General features: G+C 35.0%; 2 protein-coding genes and 1 pseudogene across 2 annotated transcripts; 2 read left to right on the top strand and 1 right to left on the bottom strand.

Annotated features, from left to right (window-relative positions):
- Positions 1-254, bottom strand: part of LOC112038963 (ATP synthase subunit d, mitochondrial-like) — a 10,420-nt pseudogene extending 10,166 nt beyond the window's left edge.
- A 6,094-nt stretch (positions 255-6,348) lies between these two features.
- Positions 6,349-9,898, top strand: LOC136069220 (cation/H(+) antiporter 14-like). Its single transcript, XM_065777503.1, has 3 exons — positions 6,349-6,571; positions 7,888-8,534; positions 8,795-9,898. Exons 1-3 carry the CDS (start codon positions 6,349-6,351, stop codon positions 9,896-9,898), a joined length of 1,974 nt encoding a protein of 657 aa, XP_065633575.1.
- Positions 9,899-10,904: 1,006 nt separating this feature from the next.
- Positions 10,905-14,432, top strand: LOC112038975 (cation/H(+) antiporter 14). The gene is made up of 3 exons (XM_024071804.2): positions 10,905-10,911; positions 12,206-13,068; positions 13,329-14,432. The coding sequence occupies exons 1-3, from the start codon at positions 10,905-10,907 to the stop codon at positions 14,430-14,432; spliced, it is 1,974 nt and encodes a 657-aa protein (XP_023927572.2).
- Positions 14,433-20,928: the final 6,496 nt, after the last annotated feature.

The following is a 20,928-nucleotide window of genomic DNA, read 5'->3' as shown; positions in this document are numbered from 1 at the left end:
GAGAGAGAGAGAGAGAGAGAGAGAGAGAGAGAGAGAGAGAGAGAGAGAGAGAGAGAGAGAGAGAGAGAGAGGAGGTACCATACTTGACCGAACTTGATTCGAAGGGTGTTGTTGACCTCGTCGAAGGCACGGTGAAGAGTGGAGAACTCTTAGCGAGCCTCGTTGGAGATGGGAAGCTTAGCCATTGTATCCCAATCTATGCTCTTCGATGCCTCAAATGCCGCCTCAGTTACCTTCTTCCCTGCTCCACTCATGTCTCTCTCCCCTGAGACTATCACTCTCTGACTGTGTAATATATGTAATATGCAACGTGTTTGAACTTCGATTCCTCCTTCGAAATAATAGAGAAAATGCTGCTTAATGCAAGGATTGGTTTGTATATCGTTTATCGCTGAAAACTAAAAACTGAAAACACCGTAATAAAATAATTTTTAAATATATGAATAGTACCACGTGACCTATTTTTAATAAAAGTTTTGCTAAAAAAAAAGAGTTTGTACATCCCGTGTAGTGACCCAAAAATGGGGGGTTTTGCATTCCATGGAATGTCACATTGCCTATGGAAGCACATAGGAACAAGGTTGTCAAAATCGGAATCCTACGTAAGATCGTGGGAGGTAGTTAGGATCGTGGATTGTAAGATCCTACATATTTTCATATTTTAAGCAAAAAACCTATTGATAATGACTTTCTATGTTATATATATAATTACTTAAAATATGAATCCATCCATTTAAAAAAAAATTGTACCATAAAATGTAATTTGCACGCACTACATTTTTATGTCATTCTAATGAAACAAAATATATTTAATTTTTGACATAATGTATCTAAAAAGTTCAATACATGTTTAATTAGCAACGAAGTACCAAAATATTATCTACACAAATGGAAAATGTTTTCCAAATTCTAAGTTCCAAATCTAAAATAAGTTAGACTAGTTAGCATATAAAAACTAGCTAACTACAAATTTAAAATATGTAATCCAAAAGAGATTTCTCAATCTAAGATAAACTAGCTAATTACAAATATGAAATCCAAAAGAGAATTCTCATTTTAAAGTTCTTCTAATCTAATCATTGTCATTATCATATCCCATTTTATAATCTAAATATTTTAGGTTTTGTTTTTGAAAACGTTAAACTTAAGTACTATAGGTTTTTTTGAGACTTTATGTTGACATAGGGGTAAATTTGGGACTTCAATTCATTATTGGGCTTTTGATAACCCGTTGGGCTTGTGGGTTTAAGTGGATTATCTTACCCAAATGAATCCCACTTAAAAAAAAAAAAAAAAAATCAAGCCAAATGGTAGGATCGGTAGGATCCCACACGATCCTATGATCCTACGCGATCCTACACGATCCTACATACGATCATACCATTTTTGCGATCCTGTTACGATTTTAAACTTTTTGGTGATGTGGGATTGTAAAATCGTGCAATTTTACGATTCGGATTGCGATTTTGACAAATAGAATGGGGTCGTTATAGATGGTATCAGAGCCATGCCCTGGCCGAAAGTGTACAAAAATTATTTTGGCCAACTTATTTTACTATTCAGCTTATTTTTGCTATAATTCATGGGTCTCATTGCACTTTTTGGTACTGTTTATGGGTCTTACTGTATTATTTCAGCTAACTTTTACCTTTATTTACAGTACTTTCAGTAAAAAAAATTCAGTTTCAGCAAAATAAGCGGATCCCAAACAGACCTTCAATAGTCAATAGTCTCAAATTATTTTTTTATTTTTAATTTTTAAGAAGTGGGAATTGGATAATTTTTTTTTTTTTTTTTAAAGACATGTAACTTTATTCATATGAAGATAAATTCAAAACATTGTGAGCTAAAATTGACTCAATGAGTACCGGATTTTTCTCTACTAAAGTTACACAAAAATCTAGATTTCTAGCATATTGAACTAAAATATGCACTGGTTTAGAAGTTTGGTAGTAATAAGAGAACAAATGTAATCCTTAATGTACATGATATTAGAATATAATACGGTATTATCCTACTTAATTTTACATTTGTATGAACATTCTTGTATTGATGTGATCAATGGTTTGCATTTTACATAAATGGATATTATTCAACCCATTTGTGCATTACTTAACGGATTTAGCATTTTAAGGTCCTTTTTTAAGGGATTGGTATTTCCTGCACAGAAGCTTTATGAATTCTCCCTCATCTTCCTCATCCCTCCTTAGCACGGTGGCATTGAAATGAAGGACTGTGTTCCCTCGTTTAGGCTCGAATTCCTGGTACAGGGCTATTTTAGCGAAATGAACTTCCACTCTGTTGTAAGGTATCCTAGTGGCCTCAATAATTACAGGCCTACCTTACTAAACAACTTTCACACATTGATAATAAGGAGAGGTCATGACTTTATAAGCATGGAGCCAAGGGTAGCCTAAGATTATATGGTGTGAAGTATCACCATCCATCACATGTACAAGAGTATACGCTCTGATAGGCCCTACCCTTAAATCCAAGGACACATGCCCCAAAGTGCACTGGTGCAACATTCCTATCCCAGGCAGTTGGAGTGGCTCTCAAATGATTCTCTCTTGTGGGATACCCAAGTCATCCATTGTTGGGAGGGGCAAGATGTTGGGTGAAGCACCAGTGTCTACTAATCTAAGAAGCTCCCAAAAAGGCAATAACATATATTGGTCTTTTGCCATCGACTATTCGATTGACCAAGTCTTTTGAGGAGAAGGTCATAGAATCTCTAGTCTCTTGATAAGGCACCTACAATAAACTTCCTTTAGAAGTAGCAACTCTCTATCTTCTTTCCACTACTCGGGTTAAGGCCTGTGCTGCTTCCCGCCTAGCCAACGACCTAAGACATATCCCTTCCAGAAAGGAATGGACTTTATCATCTTGCTGGATTCTCAACGTCATTTCTTCATCTTGCACGGGTGAGGGTGTGGAGCTGCTACCAACCATACTCCCAGCCTCTTCCCCCATAGGATCTTCGCATTCCATAAAGAAAGTCAGGGCAACCTCAAGCATGTGCATCCTTTGGTCTGTATGTTTTCCATTCTTGATTACCAAATCTCTCTTGGCTACCATCTCATGGAAGATATTCCTTAAAACATAGCAATTCATGGTGTGATGGTCACTCTTGCAGTGATACCTACCATAAAGCTCACCTCGCTTTTCTTCTTCTGTTTGACCTTTCTCCTACCTTTCCCCTTTTACTCACTACCTACCTCTATGGCATGCATTGAGTGGTCCCAGCCATCTACTACCTCTTTTGGGCAAAATGCCATCCCAGCAAGGCATTTTTCCCAAAAGAAGTAAGAGTTGGAAAACCAAAATAAACTTTTTCCCCCCATTACCAAACCACACCCTCTAAATCCCTTGATCACGTGCCCACCTCTCCTATATTGGCTGGGTATAAGTGGGTGGTGCTCCGGCCCTTGTGTGCTCGTTACACTATCCTCCACATTTGTTTTCTTTCATTTCCATGTCATTTCTGCATGTCTCATTCTGCTGTGTGTCTTTTCTACTTGTGCTTATCTTCCACGAAAAGGTGCATAGGTTTCTGGGTTTGCCTTATTTCTTCTCATTCCCTCATAGGCTTGTTTGCTTGTTTGGCATAAGTTCTTGCCAAACCAATTCGTTAGGCTTTTGTTCTTCTTTCTTATTTCCTCAGGCCCACTAGTCTCATTTTCTTTTCTTGCTGTGGTCATAAACTTATCGGCCCATTGGTTTTTTACTTCTTCCTTGGGACCCTCATAGCCCATTTACTTTACTTTTACCTCTTTTGTACCCATGGGTTTGCTGGCTGTTATTTCCTACCATGTTGGCCCATTGGGCGTTTACCTTTTTATTGGACTTTCATAGCCCATTTACTTTACTTTTACCTCTTATTATGTCTATGGGCCTGCTGGATATCATTTCTTGCCACGTTGGCTCATTCGACGTTTACCTCTCTTCTTGGACTTTCATAGCCCATTTACTTTATTTTACCTCTCGTTCCGCCCATGAGTCTGCTGACTGTTATTTCCTACCTTGTTAGCCCATTAGGTATTTACCTCTTTCCTTGGGCTTCAATAACCCTTTTGCTTCTTTCACTCTTTTCCTCCTTCATCTTCCTTCACTATTAGGTTTTTTTTTGCTATTGGGCTATTTGTCAAAAACGAGTATCAACACTTGTAAAATGACTTTGTTATCCTTAATTTGAAAGAACTCCATTTTAACTAAAAAAGAGGGGTTAGTGAGTTTTCATCTCTCTGCAATAATGATAAAAGTGATATAGATGTGGCAAAGACCTAGTATTTGAATTCAAATAAAACAAAGACATTAATTCAAATTGACTGTGAGGTGAACGATTTTTTTTTTTTTTAACGTGTATTTGAAAGTGGTGTAGTGAGTTTTATTTTAAGTATTTGTTCCCATGTTTTGTCCTTACTTAAACGTTGTAGGGGTATTTTTGAACCACATAAAACTCTAATTGAGAAAAGAGAATTTTATGGGGAATCCTATGATGTTATTGACCTTATTCCTAAAACAAGGAAAAGTCATTGGTTATTAGATGAGGTATTTTCGACATTGAGAGAAGTCCAGATTAGTTATAAATAGTATAGATTATCTTAGTCACAATTGTTGACAAAGGTTAAAAATAACCTATTTTTATCTCTTTGCCAAAATAAATGTGACGCACATGCAAGCAACTAACCCCAAAATTCAAACCAACAAGCATGACTTATGGCATGTACAAGTGCTCATTTATTGTAACATATCAACATTATGATAAGAGGGGTTTGAGAGCAAATTGATCATAATATCAGCCTTAAGAACTAAGTGAAAAGCGAGAAAGAGGATATTCTATGATTCTAGTTCGTTTTTTTTGTTTTTTTTTTTTATTTTTAATTCTACGTTTATAATGGGGAAATGAGGATTTGAAGTTTAAATCACGAATGTCTCTATTAGATACAACAGGAGTCAATTGAGCTACAACGCTCTGGCTTCAATTGGAGCTACTAAATGAGAGAACAACTTAATTATGAACCTACTAAATGTAAGAAATAAAGCATTTGTGTTGGAAATTACTGCTCTCTAAGCTTTCCTAATGCCATCATTAGAATCAACACATCACACCTCAAATGATCAATTTTTTCCATTTGGTCCAAACTGCCCTAGCTCAACACATGGACCAAGAGCTTGTTGTGAAGAAATAGGAAGAAAAAACTATCTTTCTCTTAAAGTTAGAAATGTCTCTGGCCACTTAAGAAATCTTCATTGTCAAACATCCATGTATCTGGATCAATGTTCCTAAACCTTGCAAGAATCAAATTCCACATTTAGCATTGCTAGAATCAAATAAAAATCAAACCCCCAATTAGGTTGAGATTCTCAATTTCCTTGTGACACACAAACTCATCAACCTTTTGTGGCATATTTATTATTTTCTATTGCGCATCAAGATCAAATTGTTATGTTTTGCATATAATAAGAAACAATGTGCTAAATATAGTATTTATGACTTTTGGAACGAAATAGAAATTGAGTAAGGTCCCACATCCAACATGAATATGAAGTGAACAAATTGATTGGGTAAAACAAAAATATAAAATGAAACTTGTACAACATGAATATGAAGTTATTGTAGAGATTTTTGATCCTTAAAAACCCTTCTCATAACTGGCAAACCAAATCCTAGCCACCCATAGCCCAAAGTGATCACATTGTGAACAACCCACAAAAAACCATATTAGCCACAAACTATCAAAATTCCAATAGAAAACCCGAAGTTGGGGGAAAAGAAAAAATAAGAAGGGAATGAACACAGCTTAGAGGGACTTTCCAAATCTAATGCTACTTTGGCAACTTTTGTGGAAGTGGATAAAGAGCAATTGAAAATTTATATCATTAGAAACAATGTAGTTAACTACAATGGTGGCACATGAAGAGTATGAAGGGGAAAAGAAGAGTTAGAATTGGAAGATGGTATAATTAATGGTAAATTGAATATAATGAGTTAGAAAATGTGTAAAGTATATTAATATTATTTTTAAAAATGGGGAAAAAATAGTGATGTGATTGATGATGTGATTTCAAAAAGAAAATGATAGACTTCAACTTTTAGATATATATATATATATAAGAGTAAGTCTTAGGTACAATAATTATGTGCTGTTTTTAAAGTTCTCTTCTTAAGATTTTGCCATGTAGATTTTTTTTTCATGGGATGGGAGTGTATATTTTAGTTAAGTATCTACATGACTGAATCTTAAGAGAGGAACCTAAGAAACAGCACCTAAGATACTATATTTAAGTTTTGTCCTACATGTAAATATAGATTATAGATACTTCTTTTTTTTTTTTTTTTCCGGCATGGCCGGCATCCTAATGTCACTAACAGTGGTTCAGCTTATAGCGTCAGGTTACAACGCAAGCAATTATCAAAATAATCTAGACAAGGAGGCGATGGATGAATTATGGGCTAGTATAAATGGCAATCAGAAAATAAAGCATGAAGAGGAGACTGTGAAAGATGGGGCAGATACAACTCATGTTATACAGAAGATGGCGAACAGTTTTGATCTAGTTATAGTGGGTAGATTACCATGAACCACACTCTCCAGTTACATTAGGCCTTACAGAATGGAGCGAATGCCCTGAGCTTGGAGTACTTGGGGACATGCTAGCCAGTTCAAGTTTCGGTTTTCAGTTTTGGTGGTGCAGCATAACAGCCCAGAGTAAGAGGGTGGGTAGACTACAGAAGGTAAACTCTAAATCTCAGCCAAGACATGAATAAGGTATATGATGATCATTTCGAGAACTAGTGCGCGCTAGGTTGTAGAATATTTCATTTGTAATAGTTTCCATAGAAGAGGCAAACTTAAATGCAAAGAACTGACCAATGGTCTTCCTCTTTTAGACGTTGTGGTTATGTTTTATAATTGTTTTTGTTTTATTTTTTCAAGAGTTGGTTTTAAGAAAGAAATGAAAAAATTCTTATATTTCCAAAAGTCAATTTGGTTACTTGCTAAAGCTAACTCGATACATTTTGTGGCCTAAGGTGACAATAGTGTTTAATGAGACATTTTTTATATAATTAGTAAGTCAATTGAAGTAATTTTCATCTATTGTAATAAAAAAAAATTATTAAAAAAAAAAAACTTGTTTTATCAATAAACCTAAACCATTAGACCATTAATATCATGTGTATTTTTTATAATATTTTTAGCAAAATATGTCTGTACATTTGACAAAAGTTCTGTCTTTTAATTTAGTTGTTTACATAAAATTTTGTAATACCTAACTTATATATATATGACTGTATTTTAACCACCATTAATAACTAAACAAATAACACAAATTTACATTCAAAATCACTATTCAATGATAAAAAAAATGAAAAGAAAAAAATTTGGCTCTCTCTAATCTTTATTGTTCACATCACCCTAAAATTGTAGCGGCATTCACCAAGCTAATGTGAGTAAAAGAGGAAAAAATAGAGTATTTTTCTTGTACATCATGTGGCTCACTCAATAGCTGGATGATAAGTTTAGAAAGAGAAATACTAAAAACTAGTGATGGGCCCGTGCCTTGCACGGGTTTTTTTATTAATTCATTTTTAAATATATGAATGAAATCATGGTTTTTAGATGAAAAATATGTTTCATGACATGTTTTGATTTAAAAAGTACTTAGAAAATAAATTAATCAAATGAAAATTAAGTTGTATTATTTTTAATGGATAATCATGCAAGGTATGTAATATATATTGTCAAATTTATGAATTAAAGATGAAATAAAACTCATTGGACATATGAGATATACATAAAGATACAATGCTTGTAACTAGCTTGAAGACAATATATTCCTTAGTTTTTATTAGATCTCATATCATAGCTTGAAATATATGAGTAAANCTTAATTCAGAAATTGGCCGATTTGCTTCCTCCATTTCCTTGGCAAGTGATGCAGGTTCTTGGCTTCTATCATTTATTGTGAGAAATGTTGGTACAGCCCTGAAATACTCCCCAACCGAACCTTTATCATTCATAGCAACGGTGGTCGGTTATTACTGCATCTTAATCTTCCTAATGAGACCACTAGTGATATGGATTCACAATTTCGCACCAAAAAATAGAGCCAATGAGGAAAATCATTTTATAGCCATCCTCTGTATAGTTTTGGTGAATGGATTTCTTGCAGAGTATATTGGCGAACATGCTCGCATAGGTGCTTTTGTGCTTGGTTTGTCTTTGCCAAATGGGCCAACATTAGGCACAACCATAATAAAAAAACTTGAGGCTATTTGTACTGGGTTGCTACTTCCAATCTACTGCGCTACCAGTGGGTATAGGACGCAGCTCTCTTCCATAGCAAACATGTCTGCAGCAAAAACAGAGCTCATCATTTTTGCTGGTTACTTTGGCAAGTTCATTGGCACCATTTTGCCATCAATCTACTTTAAGATCCCTTTTAAGGAATCTTTGACACTGGCACTCATCATGTGTTGCAAAGGCGTTATGGAAATCACCACGCTTAGTGTGTGGCGCGACGCTCAGGTAACACAAGAAACAACTAAGTGTGAAGAATCTATAGGGTCAATATCAATTTAACTTAAATGCTCGCTTCAGTCTTCACATTCAATACTTTCCAAAAACAATACTATAGTACTTTTCTTAAAGCTCTGTTTACTTAGTTACAAATCCTACGATTATCTTTTGACAAAAAAAAAGAAAAAAAGTAAAGAATAAAGTTTTGCTTGCTTTGTAAGATAATGTTAATGGTGCATTAACCTTGTGTTTTGTTTGTTCATTGACAGTTCATAACAATCCAAACATATACGCTTTTAATTTTCAACATGATAATGGCAACAGGGTTGGCCACAATTTTTATCCGTCACCTCTATGACCCTTCCACAAGATACATGGCTAACACAAGGAGGACAATCACAAACTCAGCACAAAACTCTGGTCTCCGAATGCTGGTCTGCATCCATTCAGAAGAGAATGTATCTTCATTTACTAACCTCATTGAAGTGTCCAACCCCACAAAAGAAAACCCTATTTTTGTCTGTGTTCTTCAGCTCGTTGAGATCACAGGACAAGCAGCATCTGTCCTTGTAAAACTTGATAAGCAAAACAACTTATTAGCTTCTAATCTAGATTATTCTGAACAAATTAGCAATGCCTTTGATCATTACGAGAATTACAGCGAAGGGAGTGTTAAAATACAAAACTTCAAAGCAATTGCGCCATGTGCAAGCATGCATGATGATATATGTACTCTTGCAGTGGATAAGAAAACAAGCATCATAATTGTTCCCTTTCACAAAACATGGGCAATTGATGGAACAACCGAAGAAAACATTCCTTTCCTTAGGACCATAAACAAAAATGTGCTTAACAAGGCTCCTTGCTCTATTGGAGTTCTCGTTGACCGAGGTGAAATTGGTGGTAACTCGAGCATTTTGACAGGTAATTCATCATATTTGATTGCCATGATTTTCATAGGTGGTGCTGATGATCGAGAGGCACTTGCATATAGCATTCGCATGGCCGGGCATCCTAATGTCAACCTAACAGTGGTTCAGCTTATAGCGTCAGGTTACAACGCAAGCAATTATCAAAATAATCTAGACAAGGAGGCGATGGATGAATTATGGGCTAGTATAAATGGCAATCAGAAAATAAAGCATGAAGAGGAGACTGTGAAAGATGGGGCAGATACAACTCATGTTATACAGAAGATGGCGAACAGTTTTGATCTAGTTATAGTGGGTAGATACCATGAACCACACTCTCCAGTTACATTAGGCCTTACAGAATGGAGCGAATGCCCTGAGCTTGGAGTACTTGGGGACATGCTAGCCAGTTCAAGTTTTCGGTTTTCAGTTTTGGTGGTGCAGCATAACAGCCCAGAGTAAGAGGGTGGGTAGACTACAGAAGGTAAACTCTAAATCTCAGCCAAGACATGAATAAGGTATATGATGATCATTTCGAGAACTAGTGCGCGCTAGGTTGTAGAATATTTCATTTGTAATAGTTTCCATAGAAGAGGCAAACTTAAATGCAAAGAACTGACCAATGGTCTTCCTCTTTTAGACGTTGTGGTTATGTTTTATAATTGTTTTTGTTTTATTTTTTCAAGAGTTGGTTTTAAGAAAGAAATGAAAAAATTCTTATATTTCCAAAAGTCAATTTGGTTACTTGCTAAAGCTAACTCGATACATTTTGTGGCCTAAGGTGACAATAGTGTTTAATGAGACATTTTTTATATAATTAGTAAGTCAATTGAAGTAATTTTCATCTATTGTAATAAAAAAAAAATTATTAAAAAAAAAAACTTGTTTTATCAATAAACCTAAACCATTAGACCATTAATATCATGTGTATTTTTTATAATATTTTTAGCAAAATATGTCTGTACATTTGACAAAAGCTCTGTCTTTTAATTTAGTTGTTTACATAAAATTTTGTAATACCTAACTTATATATATATGACTGTATTTTAACCACCATTAATAACTAAACAAATAACACAAATTTACATTCAAAATCACTATTCAATGATAAAAAAAATGAAAAGAAAAAAATTTGGCTCTCTCTAATCTTTATTGTTCACATCACCCTAAAATTGTAGCGGCATTCACCAAGCTAATGTGAGTAAAAGAGGAAAAAATAGAGTATTTTTCTTGTACATCATGTGGCTCACTCAATAGCTGGATGATAAGTTTAGAAAGAGAAATACTAAAAACTAGTGATGGGCCCGTGCCTTGCACGGGTTTTTTTATTAATTCATTTTTAAATATATGAATGAAATCATGGTTTTTAGATGAAAAATATGTTTCATGACATGTTTTGATTTAAAAAGTACTTAGAAAATAAATTAATCAAATGAAAATTAAGTTGTATTATTTTTAATGGATAATCATGCAAGGTATGTAATATATATTGTCAAATTTATGAATTAAAGATGAAATAAAACTCATTGGACATATGAGATATACATAAAGATACAATGCTTGTAACTAGCTTGAAGACAATATATTCCTTAGTTTTTATTAGATCTCATATCATAGCTTGAAATATATGAGTAAAAAACGGAGCCCAAAATCGGAATCTACGCGAAAAACTGAGCAAGACAGGTCCTGTTGAAAAATTTGACCTTGGTCAAAGTCAACGGTCAACGGTCTGGTCAACGGTCAACGGCTGATGCTGACGTGGAATGCTGACGTGGATGCTGACGTGGGATGCTGACACGAGATGCTGACGTGGCTGAGTGACGTCACCCTAGGGCTGACGTGGCAGTCCGTGAAACGGAGCAAGGCGCGTGGCCGGCGCGTGAGGCGCGTGGACGGCAAGTGGACGGCGCGTGAAGCGCGTGTAAGGGAGAGACGGCGCGTGGAGGCGCGTGGCAGCGCGTGGCGGCTAGTGCTCGTGAGGCAGAAACTTCTGGCGGCGCGTGGGGGCGCGTGGAAAGCTGTTTCTGGCAGATTTTTGTTGGGTTTTGCTCGGGACTGTCAGATCTGTCAATGTATGCCTTTACTTTGGCGGTTTGATCAACAAACTGACGAAATCCGAGTGTTCTAGGTTTGTGGGCGTGACGGCGGTGACTCGCTTCCGACAGTGACTACCGGATGAAGGCGAGGGCAGCGGAAGAACGCCGGAGATGTCCACAGGAACCAAAAAANTTAAGTTTTGGAACAGTTAGTAATTTATCTTGATATCAGGGTAGAAGATTTTGAATTCAATTCATGTATCAATTCTACCTCTCATTTAAAATATTAAAAACCCTATATGTTGAGCCCCCACTTATTAAGAGGGAATTTAGACTCACATATGCGGGGAGTATTAGAATTATTATTAAATAATTAAACATTTATCATTGCTGTCATCATTTTCCTACTAGTGGAATTTTTTAGAATTGATTTTGTCGCATTTGGTCCTTCCAAATTATTGTCCACGTTCAAAATGCATATAGCTGGATCAAAATCAAGTTTCTTACAGTATACATTTACTTAAAAAAATCTGCTTTCCCAGGCCGGCATAATCAAGTTTCTTACAGTATACATTTACTTAAAAAAATCTGCTTTCCCAGGCCGGCATAATCCTGGGTCCAACGTTACTAGGTCAAAGCAAGGTGGTTGCCGCAAAATTATTTCCTCCAGGAGCCAGATTGGTATTTCTAACATTTGCAGAGTTTGGCTTCATGTTTCACCTCTTTCTGTTAGGATTACAGATTGATATAAGCTTAGTAAAGAGCATTGGAAGAAAAGCCGTGGTAATCGCTCTAACAGGGACTATTATTCCCTTGTTATTTGGAGTGGCAGCATACAAGATCGTAGAACATGCTATCCCTTCAGAGCATGGAGTTGTACTTATAGTCTTAATTAGTATAAATGCTTTGACTCCTTTCATTGACATCACCAACCTCCTTAATGAAATGAACATTCTTAATTCAGAAATTGGCCGATTTGCTTCCTCCATTTCCTTGGCAAGTGATGCAGGTTCTTGGCTTCTATCATTTATTGTGAGAAATGTTGGTACAGCCCTGAAATACTCCCCAACCGAACCTTTATCATTCATAGCAACGGTGGTCGGTTATTACTGCATCTTAATCTTCCTAATGAGACCACTAGTGATATGGATTCACAATTTCGCACCAAAAAATAGAGCCAATGAGGAAAATCATTTTATAGCCATCCTCTGTATAGTTTTGGTGAATGGATTTCTTGCAGAGTATATTGGCGAACATGCTCGCATAGGTGCTTTTGTGCTTGGTTTGTCTTTGCCAAATGGGCCAACATTAGGCACAACCATAATAAAAAAACTTGAGGCTATTTGTACTGGGTTGCTACTTCCAATCTACTGCGCTACCAGTGGGTATAGGACGCAGCTCTCTTCCATAGCAAACATGTCTGCAGCAAAAACAGAGCTCATCATTTTTGCTGGTTACTTTGGCAAGTTCATTGGCACCATTTTGCCATCAATCTACTTTAAGATCCCTTTTAAGGAATCTTTGACACTGGCACTCATCATGTGTTGCAAAGGCGTTATGGAAATCACCACGCTTAGTGTGTGGCGCGACGCTCAGGTAACACAAGAAACAACTAAGTGTGAAGAATCTATAGGGTCAATATCAATTTAACTTAAATGCTCGCTTCAGTCTTCACATTCAATACTTTCCAAAAACAATACTATAGTACTTTTCTTAAAGCTCTGTTTACTTAGTTACAAATCCTACGATTATCTTTTGACAAAAAAAAAGAAAAAAAGTAAAGAATAAAGTTTTGCTTGCTTTGTAAGATAATGTTAATGGTGCATTAACCTTGTGTTTTGTTTGTTCATTGACAGTTCATAACAATCCAAACATATACGCTTTTAATTTTCAACATGATAATGGCAACAGGGTTGGCCACAATTTTTATCCGTCACCTCTATGACCCTTCCACAAGATACATGGCTAACACAAGGAGGACAATCACAAACTCAGCACAAAACTCTGGTCTCCGAATGCTGGTCTGCATCCATTCAGAAGAGAATGTATCTTCATTTACTAACCTCATTGAAGTGTCCAACCCCACAAAAGAAAACCCTATTTTTGTCTGTGTTCTTCAGCTCGTTGAGATCACAGGACAAGCAGCATCTGTCCTTGTAAAACTTGATAAGCAAAACAACTTATTAGCTTCTAATCTAGATTATTCTGAACAAATTAGCAATGCCTTTGATCATTACGAGAATTACAGCGAAGGGAGTGTTAAAATACAAAACTTCAAAGCAATTGCGCCATGTGCAAGCATGCATGATGATATATGTACTCTTGCAGTGGATAAGAAAACAAGCATCATAATTGTTCCCTTTCACAAAACATGGGCAATTGATGGAACAACCGAAGAAAACATTCCTTTCCTTAGGACCATAAACAAAAATGTGCTTAACAAGGCTCCTTGCTCTATTGGAGTTCTCGTTGACCGAGGTGAAATTGGTGGTAACTCGAGCATTTTGACAGGTAATTCATCATATTTGATTGCCATGATTTTCATAGGTGGTGCTGATGATCGAGAGGCACTTGCATATAGCATTCGCATGGCCGGGCATCCTAATGTCAACCTAACAGTGGTTCAGCTTATAGCGTCAGGTTACAACGCAAGCAATTATCAAAATAATCTAGACAAGGAGGCGATGGATGAATTATGGGCTAGTATAAATGGCAATCAGAAAATAAAGCATGAAGAGGAGACTGTGAAAGATGGGGCAGATACAACTCATGTTATACAGAAGATGGCGAACAGTTTTGATCTAGTTATAGTGGGTAGATACCATGAACCACACTCTCCAGTTACATTAGGCCTTACAGAATGGAGCGAATGCCCTGAGCTTGGAGTACTTGGGGACATGCTAGCCAGTTCAAGTTTTCGGTTTTCAGTTTTGGTGGTGCAGCATAACAGCCCAGAGTAAGAGGGTGGGTAGACTACAGAAGGTAAACTCTAAATCTCAGCCAAGACATGAATAAGGTATATGATGATCATTTCGAGAACTAGTGCGCGCTAGGTTGTAGAATATTTCATTTGTAATAGTTTCCATAGAAGAGGCAAACTTAAATGCAAAGAACTGACCAATGGTCTTCCTCTTTTAGACGTTGTGGTTATGTTTTATAATTGTTTTTGTTTTATTTTTTCAAGAGTTGGTTTTAAGAAAGAAATGAAAAAATTCTTATATTTCCAAAAGTCAATTTGGTTACTTGCTAAAGCTAACTCGATACATTTTGTGGCCTAAGGTGACAATAGTGTTTAATGAGACATTTTTTATATAATTAGTAAGTCAATTGAAGTAATTTTCATCTATTGTAATAAAAAAAAAATTATTAAAAAAAAAAACTTGTTTTATCAATAAACCTAAACCATTAGACCATTAATATCATGTGTATTTTTTATAATATTTTTAGCAAAATATGTCTGTACATTTGACAAAAGCTCTGTCTTTTAATTTAGTTGTTTACATAAAATTTTGTAATACCTAACTTATATATATATGACTGTATTTTAACCACCATTAATAACTAAACAAATAACACAAATTTACATTCAAAATCACTATTCAATGATAAAAAAAATGAAAAGAAAAAAATTTGGCTCTCTCTAATCTTTATTGTTCACATCACCCTAAAATTGTAGCGGCATTCACCAAGCTAATGTGAGTAAAAGAGGAAAAAATAGAGTATTTTTCTTGTACATCATGTGGCTCACTCAATAGCTGGATGATAAGTTTAGAAAGAGAAATACTAAAAACTAGTGATGGGCCCGTGCCTTGCACGGGTTTTTTTATTAATTCATTTTTAAATATATGAATGAAATCATGGTTTTTAGATGAAAAATATGTTTCATGACATGTTTTGATTTAAAAAGTACTTAGAAAATAAATTAATCAAATGAAAATTAAGTTGTATTATTTTTAATGGATAATCATGCAAGGTATGTAATATATATTGTCAAATTTATGAATTAAAGATGAAATAAAACTCATTGGACATATGAGATATACATAAAGATACAATGCTTGTAACTAGCTTGAAGACAATATATTCCTTAGTTTTTATTAGATCTCATATCATAGCTTGAAATATATGAGTAAATTTTTTTTTTTTTTATTCTCTCTCTCATTAGTCACATAATCCTCGAAATATAACCACTTGATATAGAAGTGTTGCTTCATTGTTATTTGTTTCATTATACAACATATTATAAAAAAAATTATATATATATATATATATAGTAAATTACTTTAATACTATATTAATTGAACTATATTGTGTTTGTTATTCTTTAGCTAAAAATGGATTATATTTCTTTATTCTTTAAAAGTGGATTATAAATCATGTAAGAAATGTGAAAAAAAATGTGGCATTTTTAAAAACAAATTAAATAAAAAAAAGAAAATGAATAATCATTCACTAAACAACCACTAGAGTATTGCACAAAATACAAGTGTGAACACAATTAAACATGAGCCTACATGGAGATGTCTTCTTCATAGTTCATATCATCACAATTCCAAACTTTGTTGGGTCAAGAAGGATCAAGTCATATAGTCATAACCAATAAACAGAAAATCATAAGAAAGATCATTACTCATTTTACATAACCCAAGGCTCTCATGGGGACCAAAAGACAGAAAATGAAGAACATGGATGAGTTTCACCTGGATCAGTAGTCCAAGCTCAACACCATTTCATTCATGCCATGACCACAAATGCCAATTTATAAATCTCCTTGAATCAAAATCAAACAAAAAAAATAATATTAAAATCTATAAATAAGAGACAAATCCTTGAGAAAAAAAAAATCATCAACAATCCACAGAAACCAAAAAATCAGAGGAAAGGCTCTGATACCATGTTAAAAATATAAAAAGAGAGAGAATGACTGAATAGTCTGTATAATATTATATGTGTATCAATATACAAAAGAGAGCCTTTATATAGGCTAGGTATGTGTGCAGTACAAGTAATAGAAGTATAGTACAAGTAATATACTAGGCTAAGCCCAATGGGCTAATCTATACACTAACAGCATGTAAATGTTCCATACCATTTGAATGATAAAATGCCTCTGATAGAAGTGAGAATTAGAAGAGGCAAGAGGAATGGTTTTTGAAGTGGTCAGACCAGAGAGGAGAAGCTAGTTTAGTTGTTTTCCAGTTAATTCTAATTAAGGTTGTGTTTAGTTTGATGAAAAATATTTTCCAACTATAAATTTTCAAGTGAAATATTTTTCAGAAAATAAATTATTTTTAAGTGTTTAATTGCATTCTTGAAAATGCTATAGAACACATGTTTTCTACTATTTTCTCACATTTTCCTATCTCCTAAGCACAAATATAATAAAAAAATGAAAAATTTTAGATTAAAAAAATTGTGATTGGGGGACCAACAGTGGCAGGAAGGTTGGCCACTGGAGATCAGGGACATTAGTGGGGGTCGGTAGATAGTGGAGGGTTGAGATTTAGTTGATAAGTTTGGGTGATGCGAAAAATGGTTTATGAAAATGAAAGTGTAAAAAAAAAAATACCTTTATTTCCACCATAAATGCCTTTATTCTACTGTCAAAAGAAAAAAAAAAAAAAAAATTCTAGTTAACTAACATTTTCCATAACCCAAACACCAGTAAATGTGGGAAATATTTTTGGAAAATCAATTTCCGTTGAACTAAACACAGCATAAGTCTTCTAAAAAAAACACAGCATAATTGTTATGTACTTAATATGGGTGAAATTATTCAGAGCATCAATGTGGATCTATTCATCGGACCATGTGGGAAGTTAGAAGAGAGTCTAATAGAATAATTTCAACTAATAAATATGGTCGATTTCTACGTAATCTATCAATTAACAAATAATTGTACTCATAAAAAAAAAAAATTGTAAATTAATGCAATGGTGGCTTTAAATTTATGTTAGGGAGTCCTAACTTGCAAAAAAATGTATATATATACTTGTAAAAAAATTATATACTAAATAATTTATTTTGACCATTTAATAAAAATGTTGAACACCTTAACTTGAGAATTATAATAATTTGGATTTAACAAAAATAATAATAATGCTATATCCATAATATTTTCACAAAAATTTCACAACTAATCATATGTAATAAATTATTACTAATTCTAATTTTGGCTCAATATTAACATTACTTTTTACCCACTAATAATGGTTTGTTACTTAAAATTTGTTGTGAAACATAATCCATGATTCCTTAAAAAAAAAGAGGGGGGGGGGGGGGGGGGGGGGTGGGGGGGGGGTGGGGGGCTTAAATTACAATAACAAAAATGAGACTAAACCAAACAACAAGTAAACAAATTATTCTACAAAAACCCTATTAAAGAAAATCTATAATTATTCAAATTTGTAACTTATTCAACCCATTACATAAATATAATGTATAATTTCATTTTTTCTTAAAAAGAAGGTAAAATACTATAATCGTGAGTTCTACCTGGCTGTACTCATAGTTATGCTCTCTCTGGCGTTACAGTCATAACAATTTTTCTCTCCTTAGCAACTCGGCTCATAGTTGTAGAAAATATCATCTCTCTCTCTCTCTCTCTCTCTCTCTCTCTCTCTCTCTCATTTTAGACTTTCTCTCGCTTTATTACACTCATCTTAGCATTCTCCAGTTATTTTTTATTAAATTTTATATAATTTAAGTTTTTTTAGTAACCATCTTAAAAAAGAATCTTAAAGCCGCCACACTTAATGGTTGGTTTGTTTTAACTCTTTCCCTTAAGTTCAAGAAAAAAATTACACCTAACTAACAAGGATTAATCCTAGTACTTAAAGAATGGCACGAACAAGAGTCAAACAACAGGTATAACAAACACTGGTTGACCCCTAAATCCTCAATGTTGTTTAAAAAGAGTAATACTAGGAATAGAGTTGATAAATTGATGTGTTATTAATCATAAATAAATAAATAAAAATTCAAACATTCTTATTAGGGGCATGAAGCAAACGAGCATGAATCATATACATTGCCACCGAAAAGCCGTGTATACTGGCACTGCATGTATAGTTCTGCCTTTGCTGGTTGGCTTGACAATGCATGTGGCATTTAGAAGAGTTTCGTTAACCGAAGAAGAATCGTCAAAACTTCCATTTCTAATAGCAATATATTGTCCAATTCCATTTCTGGTTGTTGCTTGCCTCCTTGTTCTTGACAAAAAAGTAATTTCTATCAAATGATACCACATTTCATTCACATCAAAATCTAATAAACAAGAGATATGCATGCAAAAATAACAATCAACTAACACATGTATTTTATTTGGTGAAAGACGAATTATTAAAACCAACTAAAGGGGAACATCAGGATCAGGACAAAGCCTGTTAACATACAGCCCATTGAGATCATCCTCAAACACATCCAAGCCCACAAGTGGACTATGAAAAGAAGAAAAATCACTATCTAAACTAACACTCATTTTAGCAAGGCTATCCACACATCTATTCACACATCTATTCGCCTGACGGAATCAATGCTTCACACGTATCTGAGAAATGTGGGAAGCCAATAGCTTGCGGTCATCCAAAATACCTTCTCTATTGGTTTAGAATATACAAGGATAAAACAATTGTCTCCTCCTTTTTCCTTTTTCTTATTTTATTTTATTTTATTTTGGTTAAAGAGGAATATGCATTAAACTAGGAAGCTATAAAAGGCCAAGTTGTGGCAGTGAACCTTAAGGAATACAAACCAGCAGCATCAGAACTCAAAAGATTACAAAATACATCATTAGGTGGCACATCTAAAACAACAAAATTCCCTGCAAGAGAGCTGCCGGCTTGAGCAAGGTTGTCAGTGCACCTATTCGCCTCTCTAGAGATATGATTGACCCTGAAGCGATGAAACTGCCCCAGAAGGACTGCCGTGACCATGCTGCCTTAAACGTAGAGCCACCCCTGAGTGTATGGCACTAAATATTTCAGTCCCTTTCAAAAGCCCCCGTGCATTCGCTAAATTTCCTAGAAACTTAAGAGCTCAAAACTGTATTTACAGGTTAGCCGAAGCAAAGAGAACGAGCAGATAATGAATTCAACAAAAAGAGTAAAATAACGCGTTCTAACTCGCATGCCCATGGGAGTAATGGCAATATGTTGTTCCCAGTTTTGAGAAGGGGGAAAAAAACCCTTGGAATCTATATGAGCTAAAAAAAATCAGATCTGACCCAAATACTGGATCATGAACAATCCGCTTAGAATAGAAATGCAAGTGACAGATCAAGACCAAAATATAACAATAACAAAAATGCATTGAATTAGTAGTACCTACTTCACATTACCGATTACAAATTCTACCACATCAACCAGGTATCTCCATTTATACTCAAAGCAAGAATCAAACATACAATCCTAGGTAATCATATAATCAAATATTGAACCAAAATGGCATATCCATATAGATCTGATCTCAGGATTAGGAACACGGAAATTAAACCTAAGACCCATTTCGCATCACAAACAAAAACTTAAAAAAAGCTGAGAGTGTGATCCAATATTCAAGTATTGAGAATTGTAAGATCCACAAAACATTTCATTTTTCTTTCAATTCCTTCATGTAAGGTTGAATTTAATCAACCATTTAATTGGCTTTATTCCGTGACCAATTTGCTTGTAATTTAGCACTTAGCAATTCTGTATTTAGGTGAGAAAATTGTAAGGGTAGTATGTGAGAAGATGTGAAGAAAAGCTCAAGAGTGTGCAAGAAAAACAGAGGCTCGCAGCTAGGGCTCGCGGGTGGATCGCGACTGGCAAGCCGCCAAGGCTAGCACGTGAGAGGCACACTGGGAAGTTGAAGGGTCACGCCAGCTGTCACGCTACAGGACAAAAGTTCCAAACTGGCCAGGCCGTTACGTCGCGACTTGAACTCGCGACTTGGACAAGCCGCAAGACCAAGTCGCCAACTTGCCCTGTTTGGCAAAAATTGACGTTTTGCATTCTCTTCTCACCCTACTATATATACACCCTTATACCCATCATTTTGAGAGAACTTCCAGAGAGAATTTTGTGAGAGAAAACCCTAAAGAAAAATAAGATTGTCTCATCCCCAATCTTCATCTAAAGAGACTCTACAAATTCCTCTACTCTCTTCCTCTCCATTGTCATACCCTTGAGAGGTTATTTACCAAACCCTTATCTCACCACACCCACGTCTGTGAGAAGGTCCATTTGATGCTTAGGGAAGCAGTTTAGAAAGGAACCAATATACATTGGTTGATGCTATGGTCAAGTAGCAGAATCCGGCAAGTTAAAGAAGAAATAGGTTCGGCGTAGCCTCGTTGGAGCAAGAAGCTTGGAGAGCTTAAGTACTTGGGTAGATTAGGCTTGGAGGGTCTTCTGCTGTTCATGTATCCCAACTATATTCTTTAGTGGATTTTATCACCGCTTGGAGGGCGGCGGA

The sequence above is a fragment of the Quercus suber genome, unplaced genomic scaffold (assembly GCF_002906115.3).
Source record: "Quercus suber isolate HL8 unplaced genomic scaffold, Cork oak 2.0 scaffold_157, whole genome shotgun sequence".
Lineage (NCBI taxonomy): Eukaryota > Viridiplantae > Streptophyta > Magnoliopsida > Fagales > Fagaceae > Quercus > Quercus suber.
The sequence above is the reverse complement of the archived record's forward strand: the minus strand, read 5'-3'. Positions and strand labels throughout refer to the sequence as shown.

Coding starts and splice junctions, on each gene's coding strand:
- LOC112038975 (XM_024071804.2), top strand. Junction 13,069..13,328: donor GTGTGTGGCGCGACGCTCAG/GTAACACAAGAA, acceptor GTTCATTGACAG/TTCATAACAATCCAAACATA.